This window comes from Vitis riparia, chromosome 16 (assembly GCF_004353265.1).
Source record: "Vitis riparia cultivar Riparia Gloire de Montpellier isolate 1030 chromosome 16, EGFV_Vit.rip_1.0, whole genome shotgun sequence".
NCBI classification, from domain to species: Eukaryota; Viridiplantae; Streptophyta; class Magnoliopsida; order Vitales; family Vitaceae; genus Vitis; species Vitis riparia.
In genome coordinates this window covers 18,690,488-18,708,941 of record NC_048446.1, presented here as the reverse complement: position 1 = coordinate 18,708,941, position 18,454 = coordinate 18,690,488, and the positions used below count along the sequence as shown (strand labels likewise).

Below are 18,454 nucleotides of genomic sequence, written 5' to 3'. Positions count from 1 at the left end.
TAGGCTTTCCAAGCTATATGAGTCAGCTTTCTTATAGGGAAGTGGCATGTTAGGAGTCAAATATTGGAAGTCACATTGTGCTTATGATCGGTTGGGTAGATTTGCGTCAGATGGCGCGTGGTTAACCCTCTTGACTAACGCTTTCTATTGATGTGATATGACAAGATTGTCTTTTGGGGTTTGTTCCTCGTTCACGTCTTGTCGCAACCCTTAATATCTACACCATATGAGCATTTTGAGGGCAACCTGATAGTTTCTTCCTAGTGCTTCATTTTGTGTTCTTTTAAGCTTGGCCAGGGCGAACTCACGAGCAACTTAAAGCTTAAACAGGTCGAGGAACACTTCTCGACCAAGAAACACTATTTGATCGATGTAGTTCTAGGTACTCATTCATGGCAAAGTCCTGAACCCCATTAGGAGGTATCAATCGTAGCAAAATTCACCACTCGACCAAAAAAATGGGTAGACCCACAAGTTGGTTGTCTTCAATGTTTGGTACCTCCAAATAGAACAATATCATCATATATATAACATATATAATTACAAAGCCCTTTATTGTAATTTAATTTTAATGCTTTTTTATTTTTAACATTTTGGGTGATTTGGATCCTTGAAGATTTGCTTCCAAATACTATTAATTGGAATTATAGGTTGGACATACAGTGTAGTCCAACTTATAGTAACTTTTGGAGTGATTTTGATAAATATCAAGTGGGGTTCTAGGAATCATTTAAATTGTCTTTTTGAAGTGATTTTCAAACATTATTAAGTGGTATTCCGTATTTGTCTTTTGGACTTAATTTTAAATAAAATTTAAAACTAAATAGTTTTTAATGATATTAAAAATTAAATGATTTTTTTTAAATATTTTATTTTTATTAAGTATAAGAAGTAATAAAAAAAAACTAACATGCTCAGCATTAAAAAAAATCAAATATTTTGATTTTTTATATTTCTAAAACAAGTTATTTTCAATAAAAAGTTAAAAAAAAAGAAACAAATATCACCTTAATTTTTACAAAGAAGTGTTCCAGAAAATACTTCTAACTCTCTTGGAACAGCTATCAAATGAACTCTTAATTTGATAAGGATTAAATAGTTTAGATTGCTATTTATATTGAGTTTTAAAAATAAATGTCAATCAAAATTTTATTTGTGTCAAGCCTTCACAAAAGAAAAGTATTAATCAGAAAGCTTGGGTTGGGGGTTTAGGTTGCCTGGGTTAGGGGCTCAACATTGGATTTAAGATTGGGATGGGCTGGGCTTTTGGCCCAATGAGTTTCATGTTTGAGTTGAGATTTAGTTTATTGTCAAGGCCTGCTAAAGTTGCGCTCGAAGTTGTATTGATTAAGCCCACGAATGTTCTAAATTTATATATTAATTTGTAAAATACTTTAAATAGATGGATATTTATATTAAATTGTCTAATATTTAATATATTAACTAATTTTTTTAGTTAAAAATTCAACCCAATTGGGTATTTCCTTTAATTATATTTTAAATTGTCTAATATTCTTAAATAATGGTACAAGTTTAAGAGGTCATCATAATGAAATTCTACTTGGAACTCTTGGATGAGTAATATTTTTTTTTAGATATATATTTTTTATTATTCTTAAAATAAAATAAATATTTCTATTATAAAAATTTTACTTTATTTAAGTTAATAAAAAAAAAGTGAAAATACGTCTTTACACAAAATGAAAAATCAAAATAGTAAGGATTAGTTTTAAGTAATATAATGACTTATTTAACTACAAGTTAATTTGAACTCAAAATAAGACAAAAACTAATAGGTAGCAAGGCTACCTTAATTGTCATATATGATTTAGTACAACTCATTCCTAACTGTATACAACTTCAAGTCTAAGTGTTACAAATGGTATCAGAGACGAGAGTGAGGGCTTCTTAAGCCTAAAACGAATAATATCTATGCAATTGGGAACGGATCATTACAAGTGGTATTAAAGCACTAGGTTATGATTTTATTAGGACTTGATTTAGTTTAAATTGGGAATCGATAGTTTAATTTTTAATTTCATCTAGTATAAATGTCAAATTCTAAATTTTACTCTAAATTGTTTAATTGGTTTCTCAGTGACTAATTTGACTCAATGCATTCTTTTGTTCAACATCTTTTTGTTGGGTATGCTTGTTGCTAGCATGAACTTTGATTTGATTGTTGCTACTTCTATAGGAGATTCTATTATAACCAATAGAATGCTTAAAGGTTGTCTTGTGATGATTGAATATAGGGGGATATTAGTTGACTCAATACTCCTTGACCTTTAAGATTTTGATGTGATTTTAGGATGTATTGATTAGCTTCCTACAATGTCTACATTGCTTTGTTTTGGAAAAGGGGTGACTTTCTACATTCTTAGTCAACTTAGGTTTAGGTTTAAGGGAAAGGATGTGGATAGACCAATGCACATTATCTCATCCTTGCAAGCTAGTTCCTTACTTTAAAAGGGTTGTCAAGGCTTTATAGCCTATATGGTGAATAGTGAAAATAAACTAAAGTTGGAGGATATAACCATTGTATAGGATTCTCTTGATGTCTTTCAAGAAAATTTGCTTGGCTTACCACCAAAAATGAAGGTAAAGTTTACCATTGATTTGGTGCTAGAGATAACTCCAATCTCTAAGGCCCCATACATGATGACACCTATGGCGCTTAAAAAATTGACGGTTCAACATTAGGAATTGTTAGATAAAGGTTTTATTAAGCCCAGTGTTTCACCTTGGGGAGCCTCCGTTCTATTTGTAAAAAAGAATGATGGATCAATGTGACTTTGCATTGATTATCAAGAATTGAGTAAGGTCATTGTAAGGAACAAATATCGTCTTCCTTAAATTAATGATTTGTTTGATTAGCTTCAAGGTGCATATGCATTCTCTAATATTAATCTTCATTCTTTATATCATCAATTAAGGGTCAGAGGTGAGGATGTATCCAAGACTACTTTTCAAACTAGTATGGACATTATGAGTTTTTGGTATTGCCTTTTAGATTGACAAATTCACCTAATGCCTTTGTAGACTTAATGAATAGGGTATTCGAACCTTATCTAGATTAGTTTGTGGTGGTTTTTATAGATGTTATTTTAGTTTACTCAAAGAGTGGAGAGGAACATAAGTATCATTTGAACATTGTATTGTAGTCTTTAAAGGATAAATAGTTTGTGTATGCTAAACTTAAAAAGTGTGAGTTTTGGTTAGACAAAGTCTTTTCCCTTGGATATGTGTTAACCAAGGGTGACATCTTAGTTAACCCTAGAAAGATAGATGTAGTAGCAAATTGGAGGAGACCTTGTACTATGACTGCGATTCAAAGTTTTTTTTTAGACTTGTTAGTTATTATAGGAGGTTTGTTGAGGGGTTCTCTAAGATCGCCCTACCTTTGACCAAATCGACACAATAGAGGATTAAGTTTGTTGTGAGCATAACTTTTAGAGTTGAAGAGCAAATTCATAACAACCCCAGTTTTGACTATTTCTTCAAGTTTGGGAGGATTTGTAGTGTATAATGATGCTTCCTATCACTGTTTGGGTTGTATTTTCATGTAGCATGGGAAAATTGTGAGTTATGTTTCTAGGCAATTGAAACCTTATAAGTGAAACTACCCTACCTATGACCTAGAGTTAGCTACATTGATTTTTGCTCTTAAGGTTTGGAGACATTTCATTTTTAATGGAACTTATGAGATATTTATAGATCATAAGAATTTGAAGTATTATTAAACATGAGACAAAGAATATGAATATAATTACCTAAGGATTATGACTGCATTATTTGATATCATTTATGGAAGGCAAATGTTGTGGTTGATGCCTTGAGAAGGAAATCAATTAGTTCCTTAGCAAATATTAATATTGGTCAAATGTGGTTATTGGAGGATTTGAGGTGCTTACAAGTCCTTATTGGAGTTTTAAACTCAGGAACTTACTTGGAATATTTCATAATACATCCAGACTAAGTTGGGAGAATCAAGACCTTACAAAAGAATGATCCTTAATTGTGTAACATATGGAGTAAGTTAAAAAAGGGTAGTGAGTCTTAAAGTCCAAATATGCTAATACATCTAAAAAATTTCAATTAAACTTTTGCATATTTATGTTAATAATAATTTCATATCAAATCAAATAAAATGATTTTAATTTTCTTTTGATCTAATAATTCGAAATCTTAGAATTTCCTATCTTCAAGAATAAATCAATCTATTTTCATATATTTACATAATGATTTAATTTATCTTTTTTGAATGAAGGCCTAACATTAATTTTTGTAAGAACATTTGTTGTTCAAAACTATATAATGAATCAAGAATTCTAATTAAAAGTTAGAATTTTACCTGCAAAATTGATCTTCAAGCTCCAATATCTTAAATCTTCAATCACACTTATCTAATCTCTATGCAAAAGTGAAGAAAACTTATTATTTATTCCTAGGGTTTTATTGTGAAAAGAGCTTTCTACCTTTTTTTTTTTTAAATTACCATTTTATTCATAAAATCAAGTTTGGGGCATTATATAATAATGTACAAAAAAGTTTTAGAGGATTACATTAAAAGATAATGATTTTAATAACTATTTAAAATTTTGAGATATTAAGTAAAAAAAACATCAATTCGATGCTTGCAATTCAAAATTGTTTTCTAAAAAGTTAAAAGCCCAATAAAGTATAAAATAGTATAAAAGACCTCATGGACCTACAATATCAAAAGAATATTAATATTAGATATGGGAAAGAAATATTAATATTAATATAAATAAAATATTACCTTATATATATTTGACATCAATTATTATATTTATGGTATAAGTATTTTGCTCATTTATTAAATTATGGATTATTAAAAGTAGATATATTTTTATCTTTAAATAATTTAATAGATTAATTATAAATATATTAAAAATTTTACTAAACCATTTTAAAATAAAATTTTAATAAAAAAATAAAAAGAATAATAAAAAAATGTAATATATAACATATATAATAGTAATAATATTTTTTTTCACTATAATAATATATCTCATGACATCATGTATGTATTATATAAAATTTTAATAACATTTTTTTATTATTTTTTTAATTAGTGAATACTTAAAAACAAACAAGATTTTTAAAATTAATTTTCTAAAAATAGTTTTCATTTTTTTAACCATACATATTTTCAATAAAAGAAAAAAAATGAAATAAACACTATTTTTAGAAAATAAAAGTAAAAATGAAAATTAAAAAAAATTTCCAAAAAATACAAGGGAAGTTTATCTTTCTTGTATGAGAGATTTTATTTTATTTTATATAGAAGTTATTATTAGTATTACTTCCTACTTTTTCAAAAGATAAATAAGAGATTTCGATAATATAATTTATTTAACATGTGTTTGGAAGTGTTTCTAATCAAAATGTTTTTTTCGAAAGTGTTTTTAGGATAATTGTTCATCAAACATTTCTCCACAAAATACTATAAATGATTTTTCAACACTACAAATGAGTTTTCACATTTTTAAAAGTGTTTTATAAATTTTATCAAACACCTAATTTTTTTAAGAGCACTTTTTAGGCTAAAACCGTTTCTTAAAATCATTGTCGTGTGGATGAAATGGAAGTAAAATCCAATGCCCTGAAAACCTAAGGATTCCTCCGCAAGGTTTCTCCACAGAGATGAGTCAGGGTCTACGATTAGGCCGAAAAACGTAGTTCATGGGCAATAGGTGAATATTCCTTATTCAAAATTTCCTTGTCAAGCTACATGAAACAAATTTCCAAAAGTCTATAGAAAAGTGATTGCTAATTGCCCCAAATGAGAAGCAAAAATATTCTAAAAAGAAAGGTCCTTGATAATATCATCATGACTTTCGAAGTCACGCGTGGCACCACACAATGCCAAATCAAATACGACAAGTAAACAAACTCTAAATCTTACTTTTAAATTACATATTTTTAAAGAGATTTCACTTTTTTCCATAACATAGACCCTTTTTTATATATAAATATTAGAATTTTGAAAAATAAGAAAGTATATTTCAAAAAGTCCAAAACAAGAAAAAGTGTACTCTTACCCAAACATTTTAAAATAAAATAAAATAAAATAAGAACCTTTTAATAATTCAAATTAGAAAAATAAATTAAATTTGATTTTTTTTAAATATGCTTAACAAAACACATTTTTCCCAAAATGTTTCTTAGGAGGAAACAAGAATTACTTAAGTTAGGTCATCAAAATCAAGAAATACCATAATCAACAAAATCATTGAATTGTGACCAAATACCCACGTTCCTTCTTGGTCATTTCCACATTTTTTGACTTGTTTGCTAGTCTCAAATATTGGGTTTCATTTTTTCTAACATACGACCAAAAATAATAATATTCATTATTCTTACCAAACAAAATTAGGTAGAAAATAGAACCCATTATTCCTCTATATGTTTTTTTTTTTTTTTCCCTTTAATAATATAAAGTTGTTCGTACTTATTTTATTAATAATCCCAAAAAAAACCTTTGTTAGGAAGCTCCCTCAATAGTCATTGCCCAAACAATCTAAAATTCCATTATTTAATATTTAACGGTAACTACTTACCTCAAGGTTTTTGCCTTTACTATTAGTGTTGACCACTTGATTGAACGTTTCAAGCTCCTGCCCTCTAGATCTGAAATCTCAGCCGTGCGATTCGTTCTTCCTTTCAAAAGTAAGCAGATCGGAGGGTGCATGTCCTGCCGAAGATCATGATCTTAATTTTATCTTTCAAAAGGGACCCACTTTAAGGTCTATCAGTCACAAAAAGTTGCCAAGTGTCCTCTTGCCACTAGAGTCAATCATACACATTGTCCCAATCCACACCAAGAAAATTCAGAGATTCTAGATTTACTTTACGGGTACGACCAACCGAATGAAGCCGCGTGTCCACCAGGACTGTTAAATGACCAAAGTGCCATCCCTTCCCTATCCCCCTTCCTTCCTTCAGCGTTCTCATGTGATCAGTTATATTCTCTCCTTCTCTCTAGAAAATTAGGTTTTCTTCGGATCCAAGCAATAGATAGCTAAACCCTAATTTTCTTATTACCTTTCTTTCTACTTTCCAAGGCCACTGAGAAAGTGTAAGACCATTCTTCATATTTTCCCCCTCTGCCATTTCAGTTTCAGTCAGGTTTGGTTCTCTTTTTTGGTTATTTCTGTGTGAATTATTTTTGGGGTTGCGAACTCCATTTGGTTAATGGATTTGGTCGTATTTTTGTCTGTTTAGTGAATTGGGCGTTCGGATCTGATTTTTATTTTTGCAGAAATGTGAATTGTTTTATTGGATTTTGATTATTCTGTATCTGGGTATAGTCACATCGTTGAATTTATGGATTTGAAGGGGTTTGTGTTGAATTTGGGTTTGTGGTGTAGTTTTTTGGATGGATCTAGTGGTGGGACTTCTGATTTTATGGAATTTAGCCTGCCCTTTGGTTGCTGAGAAAACTAGACGAAAGGAAAGAAAATAGTAGCTTGAATATGGCCTTGTGCTATTTTGGGTCGGGAGAATGAGACACTTGCCTGTTCTAAGCCAATTAGTGACTTTACACTCAGTTTAGGGGACGACTGCGGACTGCCCCAAACCTTAAGCTTTGAATTTCTAAGTCTATTTGTTTACCTGCAATTGTTCAACCAAACAGAGCATTAGGGATTTGGTTTTAGCTTGGTTTTTATCATTCGATGCTGTGTTCAGGGATCATAAATCAGGGGGTCAGTAACGAAATGGATTTCCTGGTTCGAGGATTAGATTTGTTTTACATTTGTGATTTCTGAATTATGGGCTTTTTCAATTTCTGGAATTTTCTGTTTTGAGCCATTAAATCTCAGTTCATACTGTTCTGTTTCTACATTGGGGAAATGCCCTTATTGATTTGCAATAATCTCTTTGAGATTTTGGATCAAGCATGTAATTAGGTTGTGTGGGATTGTGTTGAGCTCAGGGATAAAGCAAGGAGTTTCCCTTGGTGTGGCAGCTCTTCACTCCTTTAAAAGTTGAATGTGAAGATAATGCGCAAGATGAAGAATCATATTCTCAACATTATGCCATGAAAAGGATCATATTTTCAATATTACGCCTTGCAAACCACTGATTAGGAAGAAAGTGTCTTAGAAACAACTGACACAAATTGGTCATGGTTACTTATGTCTCTAGAAGCAAAAATAGTGAATGGTTGGATATTTTATAAAAAGAGAATAATTCTGTGATAAGTTTTCTTCAACAGGTGGGTAGGGGTTTTTTCCCCCTTTTTCCATTTTTCAAACAAGTTTTGATAACTGGCAAAAACCACCAACATCCATGTCAAGTCTGTTGGTTTCATTAATTCAAAAACAAACTTGAAAATCAAAATGGAACATTTTTGCCTCTTAATTCCTCTTTTTTGTCAGTTTTACTTTTCATCAAGATTTGATTCCATTATAATATTCCTATTTTAAAGGGATATTTGAAGAAAAGTCTCTTGAAGCTGATAGCTCCATTAGCAAAAAGGATTAGGGATGGCCCCACCAATTGAAAGACACCTAAACATTAGAAAAACAAGAAGCTTGTAGAAATGGATATTTCTAAAAAATTTTGTATTGGGCATAAAAATGGAATAGTTTTTTGAAATTTCTGGCATTTATAAAAACATATTTAGCAACAAGGGTTGCCAAAACAAATTGTATCTCACTTTCCTGCATGGTATGTATCGGCATTCTCAATCTCCCTCCATCTCTGGTTGATACCTGAGTGCTACCTTCTTTTGTGAAATTTCTTTGTTTGATTTCTACTTTCCAGGGATCGAGGATTCCACTTTTAGAGAATAAATCCATGATGCATTAGCATTTCGGACGTTGATGCTTTCTGAATTTTGCACTGTCTGCTTGAAACATCAGCTGTCACTCCTCAATGTTCTAATTCCACTTTGGGAAAATCAAATTAATGAATTTCAATTCGCTTTCTGATATTTAGATCAAATACGTGAGTGGATTTAGAATGATTTATTTATATTAGGGCTAGAGCCAGGAATTTTTTTTTTCTTCAAGGTGCGTGAATTCAAGCTGTTCATTATATTTGTTTATTGCTGGAACTGGGGATAGAGTAGAATTTTTTTATTTTTTTTGGATGAATAAACAGCAATATATTAATAATAAAAGGCACTTCAAGGAAGCACCTCAAAGTATACAGGAGGTATACAAAAGAGGCTAAAATATACAGGGGATAGAGTAGAAATTACATCCGTGTTTCTGTTTTTCCTATGTAAAGCCTGCTTATATCCATTTTTGTATAGGTTCTTCTGTTAATTTTGGGCTTGCATGTGTTTATATATTTCTGTGGACAATACTGTGTTTCAAATTTCCATTAGACAAATGTTGAATTTTCATTTTTGACTTCAGCTGCATTGTGCAAGGCCATGTGAATTGTTTGAACAGGGCTTTGATCTTTGGTGCATGCATTTATGCATGGGCTTCTATCGGTTTCTATGTTTTCTGATTTAAATCACCAAACTATGTTGTGTTTCCATGTGAGCCTATGGGCATATGCTTTTTCATGTGTTCAGGTGAAAATTTTCCATGTCATAAAAATGTTCATGACTTGAACACTGTTTCTTTAATTCATTGCAGTAGGGAGGGCCATGTGAGCTGTTTGAACTGAACTGAAAGCTTGGCTGCTGCAAATCAGCTTTTTGGTTTTACTGGTCTTCATAAGATGGGTAAATGCAAGGGCTGTGGGAAATTAGGAAGAATGGTGTCAAAGGATGGATTTGTGAGTGCTTATCATTTTGCTCTTCTGCTATGCCCTATAGTTTCTGTTTGGGATTGTGCCGTCCGTAAGATGAGGTATTCTTTCAGACCTGAGTGGGTGTAGGTGTCAGGATTTTACTATATATTACCAGTTCCTGAGTTGGAAAAATTAATTAGAGTTTAAGTTAGTGTGAAAAGAAAAAAAGAGAAAAAAAACAGTTATAGAGAAAATGTACATGTTTTAGAGTTCTCCTGAGGAAAAGAAATTAAGCAAACAAGACTGGTTAGTTAGAGAAGTTGGTAGTGGTCATGGATAACACAGCATGTACTAAAGTTCCGTCTGCTGTTAGAAAAGTGAAGAAGAAGCAAGTGAAAGATGAGTTGGATCGTCAAAAACAGGCTGAGAAAAAAAAGAGGCGCTTGGAGAAAGCCCTAGCTACTTCTGCTGCAATTATATCTGAACTGGAAAAGAAGAAACAGAAAAAGAAAGAGGAACAGCAGAGGCTTGATGAAGAGGGAGCTGCAATTGCTGAGGCAGTTGCTCTGCATGTCCTACTTGGTGAAGACTCGGATGATTCGCGTAAGATGGCGCTGAAGAAAGATGAGGGGTTCAACCCATGGGATTGTGCTACCAGTATTGACCTCTTGATGGGTGGAAGATCTGGCATTCCTTGTCAGGGCCCAACAAAATGCTCACTCAACGAAATTGAGTGGGTCTCTAATGTTTACGAATCAGGGTGCGAATGGAATTATTTGGGCAATGGTGACTGGTCAGTCTCATCTGGGCCTTTTAGAAGAGATCTCCATCCTCCATATTTTGAGGAGGGAAGTTGGGAGACAACAGAAATCTCAGCCGGGCTTTTAGCAGCACAGGCTGTTTCATCACTCCAAATTGCAGAAGATGCACCAGTGGACACCATTGTTTTCAATGGAATGTTAAGAGGGTAAGATGATGAACAGGCGTCAGTTAATATATATATATATATGGTCCAGTAACTCTGAATGAATCATCTTAGTTTCATGGTCATGTCATAGTTTTGAATAATGGTTTGTATATATTTCTGGAGATTGTGACCTTCCTGCTCATCAGATACACGCATTGCTCTAGTGCTTCCGTTCAGCGTTAAACATTGTTGCAGTTTAATGTTCTCACACTTTACTCTCTTCTCCTCTTCCTTGAAACTGCTTGATTCCCCTGGTGGAGTGGTTTCCATACCCTGAGACATCTACAGAGACAGTCTTTTTCCTTTTTCTTGTTTTTTTTGTTTTTTGCCCTTTTTCTTTTGTTCCTTCCTTTTTGTGGGTTGTTTTTCGAACTCTCAATATATATTAATAGATCCATTAATGCTGTATTAAGCTACCACAAGGGCATCATGAATGGAATGAAAGAGCCTTTTAGTGATTTTGTAAATTCATAATCAGTGTGAGTTCATCTCTTTGTCAGATTTTGCATGCTTCTTTAATGAAGAATCGGGTGCCTATTAGTTATCAATGGTGGTATCCATCTAAACTTAGAATGGAGACCTGTTTTGAGGCAAGGAAGGAAAGAAACAAATTTCTGAGCTGTTTAATATACCAACTGTTCTAGCTGCAGTAAGAGTGCGGTGGGCAAGTGTAGCTTTCACTTTGGGAAGAGCTGGATTTTTATGAGGAGTTGCCTGAGCAAGGTCAAGCATATATGCTCACACCATTACCATGTTTAATTGCACACTGTGAGTTCACCAGCGGCTACAGCTTTTGACAACGTTCTCCAGTAGAATCCATGAATGGTCAGTCATCATGCCTGGCTATCATTTTTCATTGTTTCATTCCGGCCTGTTCTGCCCACGGCACAAAAACGTGGCAGCTCCATGTTTACAAAACCCCTTATAAACCAATAAGTCAAATAGAAAAAGAAACCATGATCCTACAAAAGCTGTCGGTAAGGCATTAAACCACTTCTTGTTGCGGTTCTTTACAAAGAGACTGCATAGAAAAGAATACAGAACAGGAGCCCCAAAATTAACATGGCTCACAGTAACACGCTAAGAAAATATGCTTGGGTTTGCTGCCCATATAAAAGCTTCCAGAGAGAACTTGAATTTCAATCACGTCTTGTGGGGAGTAGGTAAGGAAAAACACAGTAGGATGTGTTCTAGCCCTGTTTTGGCAAATCTAGACAAATTTCAAATGAACAGGAGAGGAACATTTTACAATGATACACAATGAATAATTTGTCAATCGCTTTCAACAATTTAAACTCGAGCGCATAGTAATGAGAAAAAAAGGAAAAAAAATCTTCCTCAAACATTGTACTGTTAAGTCTGTCGCAGCGGTGCCTCTGCCTCATGTAGGGGTTGCTGCCGTACAACATCCTCCTGATTTTCAATTTCTGAACTACTGGATGGTCTGGCACCGGTGGCACCAGAAGGAACAAGGCTTTTAAACCAAGCACCTTGGAATCTTGGAGTGGCCCTGTTCGAATTGCTTGGGGATTCTGGAGTGACTGCTGAGTTGGAAGTAACACCCAAAAGGAATCGGTATGCCACTTTGCTGGCTGTTACGATCTCTGTCTTGGCTTGTCTAAACTGTGAGAACCCATAATAAGGACAATCAGGGCAATGTTTAATGCACCAACAAGCACCAAATAAAGATCACTGATTCAAACAAGGCGAAGATCAGAATGGAATACATCTGACATATTTTCAATCTAGTCAGTTCGAAAAAAAAAAATCCATATTGAAAGTTGGAGAAATAAAGTGAGGGCTGAAGGAATTGCCATTCGATCTTCAGCACTTGCTTCCTTCTTACTAATGCTTACATATGTTAAGTGCCTGTGTTCTTCCAACAACAACAACACATAAATAACTCAGGTTTTATTGGTGCCTTGCTAGCACATTTCCAGGTCAATCCCAGAACACTCAATGCATGCTAGATACAAGTTCAATACAACAGAAACTTGACTGCACTAATAGTGAGTGAAATCAATGAGTGGGTAGTCTACTTCAGTTATGTTAGGAGGAGAGAATCTACCACATTCTACAAAGAATTCCCAGGTGGGGGTGAGTTTTGGTGGAAGAAGAGAGAGGCCTAGGGGCACAAAATGTGGAAATCAACAGTCGAAAGGTTAATCAAATACTTCAATTGCAGCTAGTAAAATATTAATTACATGCAATGATAGGTTCACAGAAAACCAGAGTTAACTTGTGGTAAAAAATTATATGTTGTGTCTAATAGAAGTGGAAGTCATACTCAGTGTTTCTACAAGACCTATAGCAACTAGAAATGACCTAGTTTGTAAATATAATTCCAGTTGAATATGACAAATGAAAATGCAGGAGATATCTCACCCGCAATGCTGTATTTCCTGCTACTTCCATGGCAGCATCACCAGCATTGGCGAACCGGTTTACCCAACCTGTAACAGAAGGAAGAATTTTAAAATTAACAATTATTTTCCCTTTAAAAGTCAACTATTTAATTCTAAAGGTATAACAGATAAGGCCTACCACTTTTGTTTGTTCTTGTTATGATTTGGATCTAAAAACTGATGGTAGTGCATGCATGGATAAATTAAGCAAGGAACAAATTCGTTTTTTTTAGCTTGTAGAATGAACTCTGTTATATCAAGTGATGTAGTGACAGGTGATGGACTTCAAATGGATCTAAAGACAATCATTCTTAACAAGAACGTTTTACAGAATCATGCATCCAAGCTTGCACAAACACAATAGTACAGAAATGAAAATGAATAATACCAGGAAGCTTCGGCACACCAAGTTTTTCACATAACTCATCACAGAAGTGATTGCAATTTTTTGCTAACAAATCGTATGAGCTTCCAGGCCACTCTCTACTAAGTTCTCTCAGGATTTGATTGACCTTGAAGATTGAAAAGTTTGTTCTTCCAAGTACAATGCATTCACGATATGTGTACATTGGATTCTTGCTAGCAGGGCAACTAAAAACTCCAGTTCCTTGTTCACAGAATCCAAATGACCATTCATCATCTCCATAAACCTGTCCAATATGGCATAAACCATCTAATTAAAGAATGAGAGAACCTCTCCAAGCACTACCATTCAACAAAGTTAATAAAACAAGTTCTGTACTAAGGAGATAGAACACAAACACAAGAAAAATTGCCATAAACTTGAAAAATGAATTAAAAAATACAACACAAACAAATGATTATAGGATATGAAATGAAGAGGAATAATTTGTTATAAAAATGAATCAATGGTAGAGGCCTGTTATTTGACACACAATAATTTGCAATACAAAGGAAGAAATGGTACATGAAATCAAAGATCGCTTTTCAACAAATAATATGTTTCTTACATGTAACACAGCAGGAATATCCATGAAGAAAATTATTGTGATTCACATCTTCAACCATATATAATTGTGTGGATATAAATGCATCACACAGATGCCTTTATGTGCTTCAGGACTCATAGCACATAACTGTCAGTCTTGGGTAGTTAAAAATTAATGCATTTAATCTTGTGTAAGTACAATATAAGTAAGAATATGCAGCATCACATGAACATCTGTTCCACTCCAAACAATTTCATAATCCAGGAAGTCCTTGCCTTTTAAACTGATAAGCAACCTACAAAACGCTTTAGCTACTGGGCAAGAAAAGAACAGGTGATCAATGGTTTCCATAAGGTAATTATAATTATACATAAAGCTGATAAAAAAAGGACTAAGCATTCCATGAACATCCGTTCCTTCTATCATACTCAATCTGGACAACCCCTGCATTTAACATACATTATGTAGTTGGGTGGTCAACAGATATTCCATATTCTTTCATGGCCCCTCCTTTCCTGATGTTGGAGGTAAAGTGAGGAAAGCACACATGATTCAGCAAATTTTTTTTAGTAGGAAAGAAATTCTGAAAGTTTGGGCATCCTTCCCTAAATTTGCCGTGGGATAAGAGGATTCCTGTTCTATTCACATCATACTTGATAAATCCAGGGTCTTGGCTCCTGTTTTAGTCTCAATTATAGGTTATTTCCAATGCATTTCCATTCCAAAATTACTAGGTAGCAGGGGGCAGTTGCATCTTCTCCATTCACATAATTCTTTATAAAATCAAGGTTTTGACTCCCACATATGTCTCCATTACATATTGTTCCAAGGTACTTCCATTTCAGAAACCTAGGGAGTGTAGGGCAGTTGCATCTTCTCATTGGGGAGTGTATGGAAACATTAAAAGGCTGTAGGAAATAGCAATGAGCTCTCTTTCCTCCATTGTGCACTCTAGTGATTTAAGCATTCAGCTAAACTAGAACTTCTCCAGCCAAACGATGCAATACTTCTTTAGAGCCTTGCGTGGGTGATTTCAAATTCCTCGTAACATTTCCTTTGTGAATTTGAATAGCTCTCTGGTTTTGCATCATCTACTTCTTTTACCATTCACTGTCTTCCCATTTTCTTTTTCTTTGGAGGCTCTCTCCCTTTCCCTCAACAAGGCAACTTCTTCAAAACAAAGGGAAAACAGCATTTTAATGGAAACCATAGGTCTATAACAGAAGCTGTTTCAAACACAAACTACAGAGTTCACCTCATTTTACAGATCCCTAAATATACAGCCCCACTTTAAGTAAATAAGAAGCATACAGTTTCATCATCACCAATTTCAGTAGTCCATCACTTGTAACCACCACCTGTCTTGAATAAACAAAAACAAAATAAATCTAAAAGGAGAGTGAGGAGTAGGGTGGACTGGGTTTCAAGGCAAATGTTTTTGGAGATCAATCCTGATCAGAAAGGTAAACTTAGACAAACAGGCAGTTTGACCGTCAGTCCAGTATGGAGGTTTGAGAGTTGAACATGATTAAATATTCAACATTCAACGAAGGAGAATATATCACAAATATGTGCAAGATGGATAAATTTCTTTCCACAGGACCAGATATGAATATCATCATTGTATATTTGGGCAGTTAAAGCCCAAGAAGGTCTATCGTGGGAAAAGAAAGAAAATATTACTCTATGTATGTGTGTTATTTTAACATAAGTAAGAAAACTCCCCAAGTAATTTGTTTGGCCTGCAATCTAAGCGAAGAAGTGGATTTTAAAGCCAAGGAAAATAATGAAAACTAAAAGATTTAGTTGAAACCTACATATAAACAGGAAAGTATGGGAGGCCTTATGATTATCTTCGGATCTTGATATGTAATAGAACTAATCCCTACCTAGAAATTCATTAATATTAGAATCACATCGACTCTAACAGGACCATGTGAAGAGAAATTAAAATTTGGGGAAATTACAAGATACAGCATCATGGCCATTAGAGTAGATATCCACAAAAGGAAATAAAATAAATGAAAGGAGAAAACACTATGGGTCTGTTCAACTGCACTCTCTTAAAGAGGAACACGCTTTGCTACGCATACAGAAGCACTTCTCCATCAGATCCCTCTGCCCATCCATACAAAAACAGCTTTACTAATATCAAAATCCAAAATACAAAGTATACCCGATTCAGTGAAAACATCTTCTTGCAACATCAGACATTATAAACTTACACTTCCAAAAACAACCCCCAAAACAACCCGTATTAAAATAGTCAACTATAGCCACACACTCACATTACTCCATGAACACCAAAACCCTAAGGCCGTGTAAAATGGGAGCAATTTCGAGCACCAATTAATTTGAAACTCTTTCTCTCACTGTGCAAGCACTTTTCCGCATTTATAGTCCACGGAGTGTAACTCAACCAAATAAAGAACTCCGTTTCGAATCACAAAGACGGCTGAAGTGTTCAATCAAAGTCAAAATCTACATTTCCAGATCTCATTCGCAACGACAGAACAAACAAAAAACCAAAAAAAATAAAAATAAAAATAAAAACCCTAACAATTCAAAACAATTGATAACCACGCATATAGATAAAAACAGACGGATTTATAAAGAGAGAAAGACCTGCACAGCGCTGTGGAAAATGCCACCGAGGCCAATACCGTCCTTGAAGATCTTGTTGATCTGAACAATGGTGTTGTTCGTCTTCTCTGAGCCACTATTAGTGACGTCATAGATGTGGAGCACCACCTCCATCGTCGTCGTCATCCTCCTCCTCCCCCTCTTCTTCTTCTTCTTCTTCTTCTTCTTCTACAAACCCTAACCCTAGCTCTGTGACTCCTACTCTCCCTGAATCTCTCTCCAAAATGAAAGGATTTCAGTCGAAGATCACGCAACGGTTGCTTTCCTTCTCAGTTTATCGGCGTCTCTGCGATTTGATTTGATTTGATTTTGGTCATCACTGCTGTGGAGATGTGCTCCCATTTGGATTCTTCTTTCATGTTCCTTTGCTCTCTGAATTGGGAGGCTAAAATGGTTTCACTTCTTGTTTTGTGCCACTCCTTTTCCCTTAAATTACCAAAATGCCTTCCTGTTACAATATCAACTCAATTTTTCCAAAATATAGCCTAGAAAATAATTGTTAATTTACTATCTTTTCGAAAAACATTTCTAAAAAATAATTTTTAAAATTTACTCTATAATTTTTATAGAATAAAAGTCTACTTTGAAACTTAAAATATTTTTAACATGTTTTTAGTATTTTTAAATATATTTTAAAGTTTTTTTTATATCTAATGTTTTATTTTTAATCATTTTATTTGTTTGTATAATTATTTCTTAAAATAGTTTTAAAAAATAAATAAAAATAATAAAAAATAATTAAAACATGTTTTTGAAAATATTTTATTTTCTAATAAAAAATAAAAAATAAGTTTTTATTATCAAATATACTTTTTGTATTTTTGTTTTGAAGAATATAAAACTATTCTAAAAAAAGAGTTACTAACCCTTAGTAGCTTTAGGCTTTATCACAAAATCTATTTATTTTCTTTCATAAAATTTTTTACATGGTGTATTATCATTTGTTTTTTCATATTTTTATGAATTTTAATTAATTTTTATTTGAATTTCGATCTAATATGTTTTATATTTTCATAAAATTTAAATATGAATATTTTCATATTTTGATTTAATCTATTTTTTTATTTTTTAAAATGGAATAATTCTTTATAATACAAGCAATTATTATTATTCATACTATTTTTCCTAAAAATTTATTTTATATTACATAAATTTTTTTCATATTTAATATATTTTTATAATATTCATATTTTTCTTTAAAAATTATGATTTTTACTTTGAACTTTTTTTTTTAAACTAAAATTAATATATATATATATATATATATATATATATATATCTAAATCAATCTAAATGTGAATAGGAATTTATGTATGTGATTTGAAATAACAAAATCAATCAAATGATGATATTTTGGATATATTCTTATTTTATTTCTTTACTATATTATATAATATTTAAAATAAATTATTATATATATTAAAAAAAAAAGTTGGCATAATTAGTTGGGAGCAGGAAAACGTGAATAATTACAGGCGGATGCCACTGCTGGCATGAATGATTTGTACAAGCTGGAGGCGTGGCCCACCTAGTCATACACCCATCATTATTAAAGTCGGGACGCTCACAATTAACTACATCAACATTTGCTAAATTCCAATCATGCCCCTCTCCCTCTCTCTAGAACGTTCAAATTACAAACTTAAATCTTAATCTAGTGAAAGTCAACATTTCCCTTTCCCCCTAACGGTAACATTTTCATCGCATTCTTATTATGATGACCACGTACCGTCGTACACCTCCCTCGACAATGAAAATTACACAGTGCG

General features: G+C 33.0%; 2 protein-coding genes across 2 annotated transcripts; one reads left to right on the top strand and one right to left on the bottom strand.

Moving 5' to 3' along the window:
• The first annotated feature begins 9,865 nt into the window (after window positions 1-9,865).
• Window positions 9,866-11,158, top strand: LOC117933056. The gene has a single exon (XM_034854416.1). The coding sequence runs from the start codon at window positions 10,053-10,055 to the stop codon at window positions 10,689-10,691; it is 639 nt and encodes a 212-aa protein (XP_034710307.1). The 5' UTR covers window positions 9,866-10,052; the 3' UTR covers window positions 10,692-11,158.
• A 486-nt stretch (window positions 11,159-11,644) lies between these two features.
• On the bottom strand, window positions 11,645-17,057 carry LOC117933055 (deSI-like protein At4g17486). The gene is made up of 4 exons (XM_034854415.1): window positions 16,668-17,057; window positions 13,481-13,742; window positions 13,073-13,140; window positions 11,645-12,310 (listed from the first exon to the last, which is right to left on the bottom strand). Exons 1-4 carry the CDS (start codon window positions 16,809-16,811, stop codon window positions 12,041-12,043), a joined length of 744 nt encoding a protein of 247 aa, XP_034710306.1. The 5' UTR covers window positions 16,812-17,057; the 3' UTR covers window positions 11,645-12,040.
• Between the last annotated feature and the right edge of the window lie 1,397 nt (window positions 17,058-18,454).